Source organism: Pristis pectinata, chromosome 12 (assembly GCF_009764475.1).
Source record: "Pristis pectinata isolate sPriPec2 chromosome 12, sPriPec2.1.pri, whole genome shotgun sequence".
Classification (NCBI taxonomy): Eukaryota; Metazoa; Chordata; class Chondrichthyes; order Rhinopristiformes; family Pristidae; genus Pristis; species Pristis pectinata.
The window spans coordinates 55,975,937-55,994,500 of NC_067416.1; the positions used below are offsets into that span (position 1 = coordinate 55,975,937).

At 46.4% G+C, this 18,564-nt stretch overlaps 1 protein-coding gene across 1 annotated transcript in view; it reads right to left on the reverse strand.

Annotated features, from left to right (window-relative positions):
- Positions 1-830: 830 nt before the first annotated feature.
- Positions 831-18,564, reverse strand: part of LOC127576520 (titin-like) — a 52,317-nt gene continuing 34,583 nt past the window's right edge. Inside the window, exons 7-19 of the mRNA XM_052026997.1 lie at positions 16,534-16,833; positions 16,125-16,445; positions 13,994-14,293; positions 13,585-13,905; positions 11,417-11,716; positions 11,008-11,328; positions 8,843-9,142; positions 8,434-8,754; positions 6,275-6,574; positions 5,866-6,186; positions 2,222-2,521; positions 1,813-2,133; positions 831-1,251 (exon numbers count right to left, since the gene is read on the reverse strand). Coding sequence (XP_051882957.1) covers positions 1,241-1,251; positions 1,813-2,133; positions 2,222-2,521; positions 5,866-6,186; positions 6,275-6,574; positions 8,434-8,754; positions 8,843-9,142; positions 11,008-11,328; positions 11,417-11,716; positions 13,585-13,905; positions 13,994-14,293; positions 16,125-16,445; positions 16,534-16,833 — 3,737 coding nt within the window. The 3' untranslated portion in view covers positions 831-1,240. The remainder of the gene's footprint in view (positions 1,252-1,812; positions 2,134-2,221; positions 2,522-5,865; positions 6,187-6,274; positions 6,575-8,433; positions 8,755-8,842; positions 9,143-11,007; positions 11,329-11,416; positions 11,717-13,584; positions 13,906-13,993; positions 14,294-16,124; positions 16,446-16,533; positions 16,834-18,564) is intronic.

Sequence of the window (18,564 nt, forward strand, 5' to 3'; positions counted from 1 at the left end):
TTCTACCCTGGGAAAAAAGATTCTGACTGTCCACTTATTTATGCCTCTCATAATTTTATAAACTTCTGTGAAGTTTCCCCTCGGCCTCCTGACGCTCCAGGGAAAACAACCCAAGTTTGTCAAACCTCTTCTTACAGCTCATATCTTCTAATCCAGGCAGCATCCTGGTAAACCTCTTCTGCACCCTTCATTGGTCAGGGAATTGAGTATAAGAGTCAGGGAGTCATGTTTATAAAACTTTAGCTAGGCCACATTTGGAGTATTCTGTGCAATTCTGTTCACCCCATTATAAGGAGGATGTGGAGGCTTTGGAAAGGGTGCAGAAGAGGTTTACCAGGATGCTGCCATGTTTTTCCAAATGCGTGTAAATCCTATCCCTAGGAATCCTTTCCAGCAGTTTCCCTACCACTGATGTGAGACTCACTGGCCTATAATTTCCTAGATTATTCCTATTTCAAAGGAACAACATTGGCTACTCTCCAGTCTTCTGGGACCTCACCTGTTGCAAGTAAGCATACAAGGATCTTTGTCATGGCCCCAGCAATCTCCTCTCTTCCCTCTTTCAAAAACCTGGGATATATTCCATCAGGCCCTGGGGACTTATCCACCTTAATGCTCTTCAAAAGACTCAACACCACCTCCTTCTTATTCTCAAAATGCCCCAGCACATTGGCATGCATCACCCTAATCTCACTACCCTCCTTGTCCTTCTTGTGTTTTAAGTTACTCACTTAGTGTCTCCCAAAACACAACAGCAAGGGACACTCACAACCAAAACATTTTCATGTCATATTTATTGAACATGGATTGGTAAATTAACACATAAATAGATTCAATACCATGTGCAATCCTATACAGCATTGAAATCTGTTCAAATATGGCAGAGAAAAGGTTTGAAGGGTTTCCAGCTGCTCATAGATTTGTGGTGAATCATGTCAGTTGCTTAATTTGATCCCTCAATCGAATTTTATTCTCAAGGTCCAGATTTTCATCATGTTTTAAGTGTCAGGAGATTAGTGACCCAAACCATCCTCCGGGTCAGTTAATATTCATAAAACTAATAAAATAAGCACTTTATAGATTGAATCATGAGGGATTATACACAAGATTTAAAACTAGTGGTCAGAACAAGTGAGAGATTGACCAGGGTGGCTTTGCTGTGAGATTTATTGATCCTTCTGAACAGATTGGTTGTGATCGACTGATGTCCCACCACACAGGAGAAAGTGATGCCACTATTTCAGGCTGCATCTGTGGAGAGGGAAATAGAGTTAACGTTTCAGGTCAAAGATCTTCCTGCACTTTTCCGTCATAGTTCAAAATGTGAGCAGCGGCAATATACTGATTTTATACCAATCATTTAAATCCATTTTTACTTCATAAAGTGTAACTAGATTCTTCAGCTGCTTTGTCAGAATGTTACGTATTCAAGCCACCCTCCAGAGGCTTCCGCACATTATCCAGGCTGGCTGTTTCCACACAGGAGCAGAGAGCGCTGCTCTGATGGAAATTCTGTCACAACGAGGCCACGAATTAGAGGCTGGGATTACGCCAAATGCAGAGAGAAAGACCATATTGAAGAAGGGTATCAGAGATCTCCAGGCTGCCGGTCCAGTGAAATGGTTTGGATTGTCCTCAAGTTATGACAACATTTTCAGAGATGCAATTATTTCTATGGTCAGGCTTCTGGATTATCATTTCACTCACATAACTACAACAGGGCTGCACCATGTTTCAGTGTTGACCTTGTCTGGCAGGGTTTATAGCACAAAGCAAACAATGTCAATAATGGGGTGAGTCCCAGGGCCCTACCTTGGATGTTCTTCACCTCCCGGCTGACACTGCTGTTGGAGGGGGGATGAGATACCGTACATCTGAAGACTGAGCCTTTCTTCCACTCCTCTGTACTCACAGTCAGGAAATGGCTGGCACTGAAAGTGCCCCCCTGCTCCAGAGCAGTTGGTGCAGCGCTGGTGGTGTTTGAGGTGATCAGGGAGCCGTCTTTCTCCCAGGTAATGTCAATGCGGTCTGGGTAGAATCCGGAGACCACACACTCGAGGGTGGCCGTGTTCCTACTCTTGGTCCCGTCGTGTGGTGGAGGCAGCAGTCTGACCTTGGGACGTTTGGTCTCCACTGGAATAGACGAGCAAATAATGGAAATGTAAAACGGTTTTACTCAGGTAACTAACGTTTGCGATTTATTTGCTGATCAATTGCCCACCTTTGGTACTTCTTGTCTGCGCTGACACTGGTTTGGAAGAAGGCTCTCGAGCAGAGCACACGTACTCAACCCCACTGAACCACTCCTCTATACTGGTCCGGAGTTCACTGATCACTGTGTTTTGGGTCCCTTCCCTCTCCGGTTGTCGGATCACAGCTTCCCTACTTCTGTCCTTCCCATTGACCAGCCAAGAAATGTGGACCTTGCCTGGATCACTACAGATAACAGTGCACTTCAGGATAGTGGTCTTGTTGATCCACATCTCTTCAATGCCAGGATTTTGAATAAAGACAAACAATTCTGTGGATTAGAAATGGAAAACTTCAGAATTTTAGTGGAGGCTTTTCCGTTGGTTATGTTAAGTCAGGACAGAGCATCAACGTGTATCGCCTATATTCTTTGGAAGTAGAATGAGAAACACGCAGGGTTGAACAATGTGTCGTATGTTGCTGCAGGTTGTGACTGACAAAGGACCTGCCCACTGGGTTTTCAATCCCTTTCCCATAACTGTGACCAATAGGTTCACTGCAGGGACTGCAAGATGGGTGTGAGGCTGAGCAACATTTACATACCGCAAAGTCAATGACAGGTTTGTGTACCACAGTGAGAGGGAAGCCTGCAGATTTCCTAGCACAAACACAATTCAATATATCCTTTGCTTGGAGCCCCTTCACATCCCAACAAGCCAGTCTTACTGTGACAATGCTTCTCCCCACCTCTGCAACCTTCACCTCCCACACAAGCTTCAGCATGCGATATATAACAGCCTCCTAAATGCCTCTATCATAAATGCCTCCACTACCAGCCTTGGCAGCACATTCCAGGCATCCACCACTATCTAAGTAGACATCTTAACCCACACATCTCCTTGGAATTTACCCCCTCTCACTTTAGATGCACGTCCTCTAATATTAGACATTTCGACCCTGGCAAAAAGATACCATCAGTCTACTCTATCTATGCCTCTCTGAAGCTTGTAAACTTCTATCAGGTCTTCCCTCAGCCTCCACTGCTCCAGAGAAAACAACCCAAGTTTTTCTAATCTTTCCTCATAGCACATGCCCTTTAATCCAGGCAGCATCCTGGTAAACCTCTCCTGCACCGTCCCCAAAGCCTCCACATGCTCCTATAATGGAGCAACCAGAACTGAATGCAGCACTCCAGATGCAGCCTAAATATGAAGCTGCAACATAACTTCCTGACTCTTGAACTCATTGCCTCGATTAATAAAGGCAAGCATGCCGTATGCCTTCTTTACCACCCTAGTAACCTGTGTAGCCACTTTTAAGGAGCTATGGACATGAACCCCATGTTACGTGCCCAGGTTGCAACTTGATGAGTGTCACTTTAAGATGCCTGAATGGTAGTGTGTGTGGCTTTGTCTGACTGCTACTAGTGGGAGATTCTATAACTGGAATGCTGCAGGTGTCTTAAGGTGGATTCATTGAAGTGCTGGGAACTGCAGATATATCTGTGAGGTGATTGTCGAACCCAGCAACAGACATCAGGAGAGAGAGCGAGAGAGCGACAGACAGAGAGACTTGGTAGCACTGACTGCCAGTCTCTGTATCTATGGGTGAAGCACAATCGTTGTGACCGTCACTTTTCAATCCATGTATGGATATTTGGAACAATCTGTGGAGTCTACTTTGTCATTAACCTGGACAGGAAAACAGGTATATCTGTGGGTGGCAACGTATCGAGTGCCCTCGGTGTGGCAGATACTTCGGAACAAAGCAATGGAGATCTTCGGTGATTGAAGCGTCATATTGGTTCCATCGTGGAACTTGTGGAATTCGTAAACACCTTCTCTCTGCATTCTAACATGGTTTTCAGAAGCCTTTGCTCATCGTTTTGCTTCATGACTTGCTCATCTGAACTGGTTTACCATCATAAAACTTTGAGAACTATTTCTAGACTGGGTGGTTTGGGAACTAGCAACACACACACTTTGGTTTATTTTGATCAATATCTAATATCTAACGGTTTCTTTTCTCTTATTATTACAAGTAGTTATTAATACAAAGATTTTAACGTGGAAACCTGGCTTGTTGTGTTTCTATTGTTGCTTGTACGTAACAAAATTGGGGGCTCGTCTGGGATAGATCCAAGATTGACGAGAGTGATCTGGGATCAAGACTGACACGAGAGGTCTGGGCTTGAAAGAAATTGGGGCTTATTGAACGACTGATTGTTGATCTGCCTGATAAATTTCTTTTTGATTGGCTTGTGGGTGTGGAAACCAGCAACAATGGATGTTGATGCATTTTTGGACTCGCCAACATCTGAGGAATTGCAGTGGGCGAGGAAGGCAGAGTTGTTGAGCATTGCTAAAAAGTTAAAAATTGAAGCAGCAAAGCTGCCTATGAAAAAGGCAGATATTCGGAGACTGATAGCTGTGTGTTATGTGAATGAAGGGCTGTTTGAGGAGACTAAGCTAGAACAGTTTCCTGAGAGTAAACCAGAGATCTCTGATTCCCAGGTACAGCTGGCTCAGATGCAATTTGAATGAAGGAAGTTAGAGATAGCAATAGAACAAAGGAGATTAGAGATGGAACACAGGAGGATGGAGATAGATAGGGAGGAACGGGAGAAACAGCGACAGCATGTTAGAAATACTGCATCGTGGGGGTTCTGTTTCTGGTCCTGGTGGTAACTTTATGGCCAGTAGGGAGGTTCGATTAGTCCCTCCTTTTGAGGAGGATCAGGTTCATCAGTATTAACAACATTTTGAAAAAGTTGCTCAGAGTTCAAAGTGGCCACTTGATAGTTGGTCTCTTATGTTGCAAAGTGTGAAGGTAAAGCTCAACAAGCTTATCCTGCCCTATCTGTTAGTGAAGCAACTAACTACGAGACAGGAAAACAGGCTGTGCTTAAAGCCTACGAATTGGTTCCTGAAGCTTATAGACAAAAGTTTAGGGATCTGAAGAAATCTGTGAACCAGACTTGTATGGAATTTGCTAATGAAAAGAGTGTGTGTTTTGAACGATGGTGCATGTCTAAAAGTATAAATGAGGATTATAACAGACTGAAAGAGTTGATGTTGGTAGAAGAATTTAAAAGGTGTGTCCAGAGTGACTTAAAAACTTATTTAAATGAGAAGGAAGTGGCAACTTTGCAAGAAAATGCTAAGTTAGCATATGAGTTTGCTTTAACCCATTAGTCTAAGTTGGGACTTAGTTTTGAAACTAAGACCTTCCAAAAGAGTTATAGGGATAATCGAGGTAAATCAGAAATTAAATTGGGAAGTAGTACAAAGGGGAAGGATAATCGGAAGGAAGTATCGGAGAAACCTGCTGATTGTAATTGTTATTACTGTAAGAAGCCTGGTCATGCAAGAGCAAATTGTTCCCTCCTGAAGAAGAAGAAAGAAAACAGGCAGTGCCAAAAGCTTGTTTGAAATAGTTCAAACAACTAAAAATCAAAAGGGTTTTGGACAGGCTGATAAACTTCAGTCCTCGCCGGAGGCAAATGCCGAGATGTTGGATGGAGTTAGGGATGGAACTAGGGTCAGGCTTCTGGATTATCAGATCACTCACATAACCGCAACAGAGCTGCACCATGTTTCAGTGTTGACCTTGTCTGGCAGAGTTTGTAGGACAAAGCAATCAATGTCAATTATGGGGTGAGTCACAGGACCCTACCTTGGATGTTCTTCACCTCCCGGCTGACACTGCTGTTGGAGGGGGGATGAGATACTGTACATCTGAAGACTGAGCCCTTCTGCCACTCCTCTGTACTCACAGTCAGGAAATGGCTGGCACTGAAAGTGCCCCCCTGCTCCAGAGCAGTCGGTGCAGCGCTGGTGGTGTTTGAGGTGAGCACAGAGCCGACTTTCTCCCAGGTGACGTTTATGATGTCCGGGTAGAATCCAGAGACCACACACTCGAGGGTGGCCGTGTTCCTACTCTTGGTCCCTTCGTGCGGTGGAGGCAGCAGTCTGACCTTGGGACGTTTCATCTCCACTGGAACAGACGAGCAAACAATGGAAATGTAAAACAGTTTTACCCAGGTAACCATTGTTGGCCATTTAATCGCTGATCTATTGCCCACCTTTGGTACTTTTTGTCTGCACTGACACTGGTTTGGAAGAAGGCTCTCGAGCAGAGCACACGTACTCAACCCCACTGAACCACTCCTCTGTACTGGTCCGGAGTTCACTGATCACTGTGCTTTGGGTCTCTTCCCTTTCCAGTTGTTGGATCACAGCTTCTGTACTTCTGTCCTTTCCATCGACCAGCCAAGAAATTTGGACCTTGCCTGGATCACTACAGATAACAGTGCACTTCAGGATAGTGGTCTTGTTGATCCACATCTCTTCAATGCCAGGATTTCGAATAAAGACAAACAATTCTGTGGATTAGAAATGGAAAACTTCAGAATTTTAGTGGAGACTTTTCCGTTGGTTACGTTAAGTCAGGACAGAACAACAACATGTATCGCCTATATTCATTGAAAGTAGAATAAGAGAATCACCCAGGGTTGAACAATGTGTCGTATATCGCTGCACGCTGTGACTGACAAAGGACCTGACCATTGGGTTTTCAATCACTTTCCCATAACTGCGACCAATAGGTTCACAACAGGGACTGCAAGATGGGTGCGAGGCTGGGCAACATTTACATACTGCAAAGTCAATGACAGGTTTGTGTACCACAGTGAGAGGGAAGCCTGCAGATTTCCTAGCACAAACACAATTCAATATATCCTTTGCTTGGAGCCCCTTCACATCCCAACAAGCCAGTCTTACTGTGACAATGCTTTTCCCCACCTCTGCAACCTTCACTTCCCACATAAACTTCAGCATGCGATATATAAGAGCCTCCTAAACGCCCCTAATCGTAATTGCCTCACCTACCAGCCTTGGCAGCACATTCCAGGCATCCACCACTATCGAAGTAGACATCTTATCCCGCACATCTCCTTTGAATGTACCCCCTCTCACCTTAAATGAACATCCTCTAATATTGGACATTTCGACCATGGCAAAAAGATACCATCTGTTTACTCTGTCTGTGCCGCTCTGAAGCTCATAAACTTCTATCAGGTCTTCCCTCAGCCTCCACTGCTCCAGAGAAAACAACCCAAGTTTTTCTCAGCTTTCCTCATAGCACATGCCCTTTAATCCAGGCAGCATCCTGGTAAACCTCTCCTGCACTGTCCCCAAAGCCTCCACATGCTCCTATAATGGAGCAACCAGAATTGAATGCAGCACTCCAGATGCAGCCTAACTATGAAGCTGCAACATAACTTCCTGACTCTTGAACTCATTGCCTCGATTAATAAAGGCAAGCATGCCGTATGCCTTCTTTACCACCCTAGTAACCTGTGTAGCCACTGTCAAGGAGCTATGGACATGAACCCCATGATACCTCTGTAGTTTAAGGGTCCTGCCATTAACAGTGTACTGTCCCTTTACATTCGATCTCCCAAAGTGCAACACCTCAGATTTGGTCGGATTAAGCTCCATGTGCTATTTCTCTCTCCATATCTGCAACTGGTCTATATTCCGCTGTATCCTTTGGCAATCTTATACACTATTCACAACACCTCCAATCTTTGTATCTTCTACAAACGTACTGAGCCACCCATCCATATTTTCATCCAGGTCATTTACAAACAGCAGAGGTTCTAGTACAGGTCACTGCAGAACAACCCCGTCATGGACCTCCAGCTAGGACAAGTCGCATTGACCACTACCTCTGTCTTCTGAAGGCAAGCCAACTATCAATCCAAAAGGCCAAATCACTGTGGATCCTGTGCATCCTAATGTTCTGGATAAGCGCAACTAAAATTTCCTGCTGCTTTGTCAGAATGTTGTGTGTTCAAGCCGCCCTCCAGAGGCTTCCGCACGTTGCCCAGGCTGGCTATTCCCATGCAGGAGCAGAGAGAGCGCTGCTCTGCTGGATATTCTGTCACATCTAAGGCACTTATTAGAGGCTGGGAACACGCCAAAGGCAGAGAGAAAGATCATATTGAAGAAGGGTATGAGGGATCTCCAGGGGGCCAGTCCAGTGAACGGGTTTGGATTATCCACGAGTTATGAAAACATTTTCAGAGATGCATTTATTTCTCTGGCCACGCTTCTGGATTATCAGATCACTCACATAACCACAACAGGGCTGCACCACGTTTCAGTGTTGACCTTGTCTGGCAGGGTTTATAGCACAAAGCAAACAATGTCAATAATGGGGTGAGTCCCAGGACCCTACCTTGGATGTTCTTCACCTCCCGGCTGACACTGCTGCTGGAGGGGGGATGAGATACCGTACATCTGAAGACTGAGCCTTTCTTCCACTCCTGTGTACTCACAGTCAGGAAATGGCTGGCACTGAAAGTGCCCCCCTGCTCCAGAGCAGTCGGTGCAGCGCTGGTGGTGTTTGAGGTGATCACGGAGCCGTCTTTCTCCCAGGTGACGTTTATGATGTCCGGGTAGAATCCAGAGACCACACACTCGAGGGTGGCCGTGTTCCTACTCTTGGTCCCGTCATGTGGTGGAGGCAGCAGTCTGACCTTGGGACGTTTGGTCTCCACTGGAACAGACGAGAAAACAATGGAAATGTAAAACGGTTTTACTCAGGTAACTATTGTTGGCCATTTAATCGCTGGTCTATTGCCCACCTTTGGTACTTCTTGTCCGCGCTGATACTGGTTTGGAAGAAGGCTCTCGAGCAGAGCACACGTACTCAACCCCACTGAACCACTCCTCTGTACTGGTCCGGAGTTCACTGATCACTGTGTTTTGGGTCTTTTCCCTTTCCGGTTGTCGGATCACAGCTTCCCTACTTCTGTCCTTTCCATTGACCAGCCAAGAAATATGGACCTTGCCTGGATCACTACAGATGACAGTGCACTTGAGGATAGGGGTCTTGTTGATCCACATCTCTTCAATGCCAGGATTTCGAATAAAGACAAACAATTCTGTGGATTAGAAATGGAAAACCTCAGCATTTTAGTGGAGACATTTCCGTTGGTTATGTTAAGTCAGGATAGAGCATCAATGTGTATCGCCTATATTCTTTGGAAGTAGAATACGAGAAACACGCAGGGTTGAACAATGTGTCGTATATTGCTGCACGTTGTGACTGACAAAGGATCTGCCCATTGGGTTTTCAATCCCTTTCCCATAACTGGGACCAATAGCTTCACTGCAGGGACTGCAAGATGGGTGCGAGGCTGGGCAACATTTACATACTGCAAAGTCAATGACAGGTTTGTGTACCACAGTGAGAGGGAAGCCTGCAGATTTCCTAGCACAAACACAATTCAATATATCCTTTGCTTGGAGCCCCTTCACATCCCAACAAGCCAGTCTTACTGTGACAATGCTTCTCCCCACCTCTGCAACCTTCAATTCCCACACAAACTTCAGCATGCGATATACAAAAGCCTCCTAAACGCCCCGATTGTAATTCCCTCACCTACCAGCCTTGGCACAATATTCCAGGCATCCACCACTATTTAAGTAGACATCTTATCCCGCACATCTCCTTTGAATGTACCCCCTCTCACCTTAAATGCACGTCCTCTAATAGACATTTCGACCCTGGCAAAAAGATACCATCTGTTTACTCTGTCTATGCCGCTCTGAAGCTCATAAACTTCTATCAGGTCTTCCCTCAGCCTCCACTGCTCCAGAGAAAAGAACCCAAGTTTTTCTAATCTTTCCTCATAGCACATGCCCTTTAATCCAGGCAGCATCCTGGTAAACCTCTCCTGCACCGTCCCCAAAGCCTCCACATGCTCCTATAATGGAGCAACCAGAATTGAATGCAGCACTCCAGATGCAGCCTAACTATGAAGCTGCAACATAACTTCCTGACTCTTGAACTCATTGCCTCGATTAATAAAGGCAAGCATGCCGTATGCCTTCTTTACCACCGTAGTAACCTGTGTAGCCACTGTCAAGGAGCTACGGACATGAACCCCATGATACCTCTGTAGTTTAAGAGTCCTGCCATTAACAGTGTACTGTCCCTTTACATTTGATCTCCCAAAGTGCGACACCTCAGATTTGGTCGGATTAAACTCCATGTGCCATTTCTCTCTCTATATCTACAACTGGTCTATATTCCACTGTATCCTTTGGCAATCTTATACACTATTCACAACACCTCCAATCTTTGCATCATCTGCAAACTTATCTGCAAACTTAAAATGAAAATCCACATTTTCATCCAGGTCATTTACAAACAGCAGAGGTTCTAGTACAGGTCGCTGCAGAACACCCCCGTCATGGACCTCCAGCTAGGACAAGTCGCATTGACCACTACCCTCAGTCTTCTGAAGGCAAGCCAATTCTGAATCCAAACGGCCAAATCACTGTGGATCCTGTGCATCCTAATGTTCAGGATGAGCGCAACTAAAGTTTCCTGCTGCTTTGTCAGAATGTTGTGTGTTCAAGCCGCCCTCCAGAGGCATCCGCACATTGCCCAGGCTGGCTATTCCCATGCAGGAGCAGAGAGAGCGCTGCTCTGCTGGAAATTCTGTCACGTCTAAGGCACTTATTAGAGGCTGGGATCACGCCAAAGGCAGAGAGAAAGACCATATTGAAGAAGGGTATCAGGGATCTCCAGGGTGCCTGTCCAGTGAACGGGTTTGGATTATCCACGAGTTATGAAAACATTTTCAGAGATGCATTTATTTCTCTGGCCACGCTTCTGGAATATCAGATCACTCACATAACCACAACAGGGCTGCACCACGTTTCAGTGTTGACCTTGTCTGGCAGGGTTTATAGCACAAAGCAAACAATGTCAATAATGGGGTGAGTCCCAGGACCCTACCTTGGATGTTCTTCACCTCCCGGCTGACACTGCTGCTGGAGGGGGGATGAGATACTGTACATCTGAAGACTGAGCCTTTCTTCCACTCCTCTGTACTCACAGTCAGGAAATGGCTGGCACTGAAAGTGCCCCCCTGCTCCAGAGCAGTCGGTGCAGCGCTGGTGGTGTTTGAGGTGATCAGGGAGCCGTCTTTCTCCCAGGCGACGTTTATGATGTCCGGGTAGAATCCAGAGACCACACACTCGAGGGTGGCCGTGTTCCTACTCTTGGTCCCGTCGTGTGGTGGAGGCAGCAGTCTGACCTTGGGACGTTTGGTCTCCACTGGAACAGACGAGCAAACAATGGAAATGTAAAACGGTTTTACTCAGGTAACTAACATTGGCCATTTAATCGATGGTCTATTGCCCACCTTTGGTGGTACTTGTCCGCGCTGACACTGGTTTGGAAGAAGGCTCTCGAGCAGTGCACACGTACTCAACCCCACTGAACCACTCCTCTATACTGGTCCGGAGTTCACTGATCACTGTGTTTTGGGTCCCTTCCCTCTCCGGTTGTCGGATCACAGCTTCCCTACTTCTGTCCTTCCCATTGACCAGCCAAGAAATGTGGACCTTGCCTGGATCACTACAGATAACAGTGCACTTCAGGATAGCGGTCTTGTTGATCCACATCTCTTCAATGCCAGGATTTCGAATAAAGACAAACAATTCTGTGGATTAGAAATGGAAAACCTCAGCATTTTAGTGGAGACTTTTCTGTTGGTTATGTTAAGTCAGGATAGAGCATCAACGTGTATCGCCTATATTCTTTGGAAGTAGAATAAGAGAATCACCCAGGGTTGAACAATGTGTCGTATGTTGCTGCACGTTGTGACTGATAAACGACCTGCCTACTGGGTTTTCAATCCCTTTCCCATAACTGCGACCAATAGGTTCACTGCAGGGACTGCAAGATGGGTGCGAGGCTGGGCAACATTTACATACTGCAAAGTCAATGACAGGTTTGTGTACCACAGTGAGAGGGAAGCCTGCAGATTTCCTAGCACAAACACAATTCAATATATCCTTTGCTTGGAGCCCCTTCACATCCCAACAAGCCAGTATTACTGTGACAATGCTTCTCCCCACCTCTGCAAGCTTCACTTCTCACACAAACTTCAGCATGCGATATATAAGAGTCTCCTAAACGCCCCTATCATAATTGCCTCACCTCCCAGCCTTGGCAGCAGATTCCAGGCATCCACCACTATCTAAGTAGACATCTTATCCCGCACATCTCCTTTGAATGTACCCCCTCTCACCTTAAATGCACGTCCTCTAATATTGGACATTTTGACCCTGGCAAAAAGATACCATCTGTTTACTCTGTCTATGCCGCTCTGAAGCTCATAAACTTCTATCAGGTCTTCCCTCAGCCTCCACTGCTCCAGAGAAAAGAACCCAAGTTTTTCTAATCTTTCCTCATAGCACATGCCCTTTAATCCAGGCAGCATCCTGGTAAACCTCTCCTGCACCGTCCCCAAAGCCTCCACATGCTCCTATAATGGAGCAACCAGAATTGAATGCAGCACTCCAGATGCAGCCTAACTATGAAGCTGCAACATAACTTCCTGACTCTTGAACTCATTGCCTCGGTTAATAAAGGCAAGCATGCCGTATGCCTTCTTTACCACCGTAGTAACCTGTGTAGCCACTGTCAAGGAGCTACGGACATGAACCCCATGATACCTCTGTAGTTTAAGAGTCCTGCCATTAACAGTGTACTGTCCCTTTACATTTGATCTCCCAAAGTGCGACACCTCAGATTTGGTCGGATTAAACTCCATGTGCCATTTCTCTCTCTATATCTACAACTGGTCTATATTCCACTGTATCCTTTGGCAATCTTATACACTATTCACAACACCTCCAATCTTTGCATCATCTGCAAACTTATCTGCAAACTTAAAATGAAAATCCACATTTTCATCCAGGTCATTTACAAACAGCAGAGGTTCTAGTACAGGTCGCTGCAGAACACCCCCGTCATGGACCTCCAGCTAGGACAAGTCGCATTGACCACTACCCTCAGTCTTCTGAAGGCAAGCCAATTCTGAATCCAAACGGCCAAATCACTGTGGATCCTGTGCATCCTAATGTTCAGGATGAGCGCAACTAAAGTTTCCTGCTGCTTTGTCAGAATGTTGTGTGTTCAAGCCGCCCTCCAGAGGCATCCGCACATTGCCCAGGCTGGCTATTCCCATGCAGGAGCAGAGAGAGCGCTGCTCTGCTGGAAATTCTGTCACGTCTAAGGCACTTATTAGAGGCTGGGATCACGCCAAAGGCAGAGAGAAAGACCATATTGAAGAAGGGTATCAGGGATCTCCAGGGTGCCTGTCCAGTGAACGGGTTTGGATTATCCACGAGTTATGAAAACATTTTCAGAGATGCATTTATTTCTCTGGCCACGCTTCTGGAATATCAGATCACTCACATAACCACAACAGGGCTGCACCACGTTTCAGTGTTGACCTTGTCTGGCAGGGTTTATAGCACAAAGCAAACAATGTCAATAATGGGGTGAGTCCCAGGACCCTACCTTGGATGTTCTTCACCTCCCGGCTGACACTGCTGCTGGAGGGGGGATGAGATACTGTACATCTGAAGACTGAGCCTTTCTTCCACTCCTCTGTACTCACAGTCAGGAAATGGCTGGCACTGAAAGTGCCCCCCTGCTCCAGAGCAGTCGGTGCAGCGCTGGTGGTGTTTGAGGTGATCAGGGAGCCGTCTTTCTCCCAGGCGACGTTTATGATGTCCGGGTAGAATCCAGAGACCACACACTCGAGGGTGGCCGTGTTCCTACTCTTGGTCCCGTCATGTGGTGGAGGCAGCAGTCTGACCTTGGGACGTTTGGTCTCCACTGGAACAGACGAGCAAACAATGGAAATGTAAAACGGTTTTACTCAGGTAACTAACATTGGCCATTTAATCGATGGTCTATTGCCCACCTTTGGTGGTACTTGTCCGCGCTGACACTGGTTTGGAAGAAGGCTCTCGAGCAGTGCACACGTACTCAACCCCACTGAACCACTCCTCCGTACTGGTATGGAGCTCACTGATCACTGTGTTTTGGGTCCTTTCCCTTTCTGGTTGTCGGATCACAGCTTCCCTACTTCTGTCCTTTCCACTGACCAGCCAAGAAATATGGACCTTGCCTGGATCACTACAGATAACAGTGCACTTCAGGATAGGGGTCTTGTTGATCCACATCTCTTCAATGCCAGGATTTCGAATAAAGACAAACAATTCTGTGGATTAGAAATGGAAAACCTCAGCAGTTTAGTGGAGACTTTTCCATTGGTTATGTTAAGTCAGGACAGAGCATCAATGTGTATCGCCTATATTCCTTGGAAGTAGAATAAGAGAAACACGCAGGGTTGAACAATGTGTCGTATATCGCTGCACGTTGTGACTGATAAACGTCCTGCCTACTGGGTTTTCAATCCCTTTCCCATAACTGCGACCAATCGGTTCACTGCAGGGACTGCAAGATGGGTGCGAGGCTGGGCAACATTTACATACTGCAAAGTCAATGACAGGTTTGTGTACCACAGTGAGAGGGAAGCCTGCAGATTTCCTAGCACAAACACAATTCAATATATCCTTTGCTTGGAGCCCCTTCACATCCCAACAAGCTAGTCTTACTGTGACAATGCTTCTCCCCACCTCTGCAACCTTCACTTCCCACACAAACTTCAGCATGCGATATATAAGAGCCTCCTAAACGCCCCTATCGTAATTGCCTCACCTACCAGCCTTGGCAGCACATTCCAGGCATCCACCACTATCTAAGTAGACATCTTATCCCGCACATCTCCTTTGAATGTACCCCCTCTCACCTTAAATGGACGTCCTCTAATATTGGACATTTCGACCCTGGCAAAAAGATACCATCTGTTTACCCTGTCTGTGCCGCTCTGAAGCTCATAAACTTCTATCAGGTCTTCCCTCAGCCTCCACTGCTCCAGAGAAAACAACCCAAGTGTTTCTAATCTTTCCTCATAGCACATGCCCTTTAATCCAGGCAGCATCCTGGTAAACCTCTCCTGCACCGTCCCCAAAGCCTCCACATGCTCCTATAATGGAGCAACCAGAATTGAATGCAGCACTCCAGATGCAGCCTAACTATGAAGCTGCAACATAACTTCCTGACTCTTGAACTCATTGCCTCGATTAATAAAGGCAAGCATGCCGTATGCCTTCTTTACCACCCTAGTAACCTGTGCAGCCACTGTCAAGGAGCTATGGACATGAACCCCATGATACCTCTGTAGTTTAAGGGTCCTAACATTAACAGTGTACTGTCCCTTTACATTTGATCTCCCGAAGTGCAAGACCTCAGATTTGGTCGGATTAAACTCCATGTGCCATTTCTATCTCTATATCTACAACTGGTCTATATTCCGCTGTATCCTTTGGCAATCTTATACACTATTCACAACACCTCCAATCTTTGCATCATCTGCAAACTTACCGAGCCACCCATCCACATTTTCATCCAGGTCATGTACAAACAGCAGACGGTTCTAGTACAGGTCGCTGCAGAACACCCCCGTCATGGACCTCCAGCTAGGACAAGTCGCATTGACCACTCTGAATCCAAACGGCCAAATCACTGTGGATCCTGTGCATCCTAATGTTCTGGATGAGCGCAACTAAAATTTCCTGCTGCTTTGTCAGAATGTTGTGTGTTCAAGCCGCCCTCCAGAGGCTTCCGCACATTGCCCAGGCTGGCTATTCCCATGCAGGAGCAGAGAGAGCGCTGCTCTGCTGGATATTCTGTCACATCTAAGGCACTTATTAGAAGCTGGGATCATGCCAAAGGCAGAGATAAAGACTATATTGAAGAAGGGTATGTTGGATCTCCAGGGTGCCTGTCCAGTGAACGGGTTTGGATTATCCACGAGTTATGAAAACATTTTCAGAGATGCATTTATTTCTCTGGCCACGCTTCTGGATTATCAGATCACTCACATAACCACAACAGGGCTGCACCACGTTTCAGTGTTGACCTTGTCTGGCAGGGTTTATAGCACAAAGCAAACAATGTCAATAATGGGGTGAGTCCCAGGACCCTACCTTGGATGTTCTTCACCTCCCGGCTGACACTGCTGCTGGAGGGGGGATGAGATACCGTACATCTGAAGACTGAGCCTTTCTTCCACTCCTCTGTACTCACAGTCAGGAAATGGCTGGCACTGAAAGTGCCCCCCTGCTCCAGAGCAGTCGGTGCAGCGCTGGTGGTGTTTGAGGTGATCAGGGAGCCGTCTTTCTCCCAGGCGACGTTTATGATGTCCGGGTAGAATCCAGAGACCACACACTCGAGGGTGGCCGTGTTCCTACTCTTGGTCCCGTCGTGTGGTGGAGGCAGCAGTCTGACCTTGGGACGTTTGGTCTCCACTGGAACAGACGAGCAAACGATGGAAATGTAAAACAGTTTTACTCAGGTAACTAACATTGGCCATTTAATCGCTGGTTTATTGCCCACCTTTGGTACTTCTTGTCCGCGCTGACACTGGTTTGGAAGAAGGCTCTCGAGCAGAGCACACGTACTCAACCCCACTGAACCACTCCTCTGTACTGGTCCGGAGTTCACTGATCACTGTGTTTTGGGTCCCTTTCCTTTCCGGTTGTCGGATCACAGCTTCCCTACTTCTGTCCTTCCCATTGACCAGCCAAGAAATGTGGACCTTGCCTGGATCACTACAGATGACAGTGCACTTCAGGATAGTGGTCTTGTTGATCCACATCTCTTCAATGCCAGGATTTCGAATAAAGACAAACAATTCTGTGGATTAGAAATGGAAAACCTCAGCATTTTAGTGGAGACTTTTCCGTTGGTTATGTTAAGTCAGGATAAAGCATCAACGTGTATCGCCTATATTCTTTGGAAGTAGAATAAGAGAATCACCCAGGGTTGAACAATGTGTCATATATTGCTGCACGTTGTGACTGATAAACGTCCTGCCTACTGGGTTGTCAATCCCTTTCCCATAACTGCGACCAATAGGTTCACTGCAGGGACTGCAAGATGGGTGCGAGGCTGGGCAACATTTACATACTGCAAAGTCAATGACAGGTTTGTGTACCACAGTGAGAGGGAAGCCTGCAGATTTCCTAGCACAAACACAATTCAATATATCCTTTGCTTGGAGCCCCTTCACATCCCAACAAGCCAGTCTTACTGTGACAATGCTTCTCCCCACCTCTGCAACCTTCACTTCTCACACAAACTTCAGCATGCGATATATAAGAGTCTCCTAAACGCCCCTATCGTAATTGCCTCACCTCCCAGCCTTGGCAGCACATTCCAGGCATCCACCACTATCTAAGTAGACATCTTATCCCGCACATCTCCTTTGAATGTACCCCCTCTCACCTTAAATGCACGTCCTCTAATATTGGACATTTCGACGCTGGCAAAAAGATACCATCTGTTTACTCTGTCTATGCCTCTCTGAAGCTCATAAACTTCTATCAGGTCTTCCCTCAGCCTCCACCTCCAGAGAAAACAACCCAAGTTTTTCTAATCTTTCCTCATAGCACATGCCCTTTAATCCAGGCAGCATCCTGGTAAACCTCTCCTGCACCGTCCCCAAAGCCTCCACATGCTCCTATAATGGAGCAACCAGAATTGAATGCAGCACTCCAGATGCAGCCTAACTATGAAGCTGCAACATAACTTCCTGACTCTTGAACTCATTGCCTCGATTAATAAAGGCAAGCATGCCGTATGCCTTCTTTACCACCCTAGTAACCTGTGTAGCCACTGTCAAGGAGCTATGGACATGAACTCGATGATACCTCTGTAGTTTAAGGGTCCTGCCATTAACAGTGTACTGTCCCTTTACATTTGATCTCCCAAAGTGCGACACCTCAGATTTGGTCGGATTGAACTCCATGTGCCATTTCTCTCTCTATATCTACAACTGGTCTATATTCCACTGTATCCTTTGGCAATCTTATACACTATTCACAACACCTCCAATCTTTGCATCATCTGCAAACTTATCTGCAAACTTAAAATGAAAATCCACATTTTCATCCAGGTCATTTACAAACAGCAGAGGTTCTAGTACAGGTCGCTGCAGAACACCCCCGTCGTGGACCTCCAGCTAGGACAAGTCGCATTGACCACTACCCTCTGTCTTCTGAGGGCAAGCCAATTCTGAATCCAAACGGCCAAATCACTGTGGATCCTGTGCATCCTAATGTTCTGGATGAGCGCAACTAAAGTTTCCTGCTGCTTTGTCAGAATGTTGTGTGTTCAAGCCGCCCTCCAGAGGCTTCCGCACGTTGCCCAGGCTGGCTATTCCCATGCAGGAGCAGAGACAGCGCTGCTCTGCTGGAAATTCTGTCACATCTAAGGCACTTATTAGAGGCTGGGATCACGCCAAAGGCAGAGAGAAAGACCATATTGAAGAAGGGTATGAGGGATCTCCAGGGGGCCCGTCCAGTGAACGGGTTTGGATTATCCACGAGTTATGAAAACATTTTCAGAGATGCATTTATTTCTCTG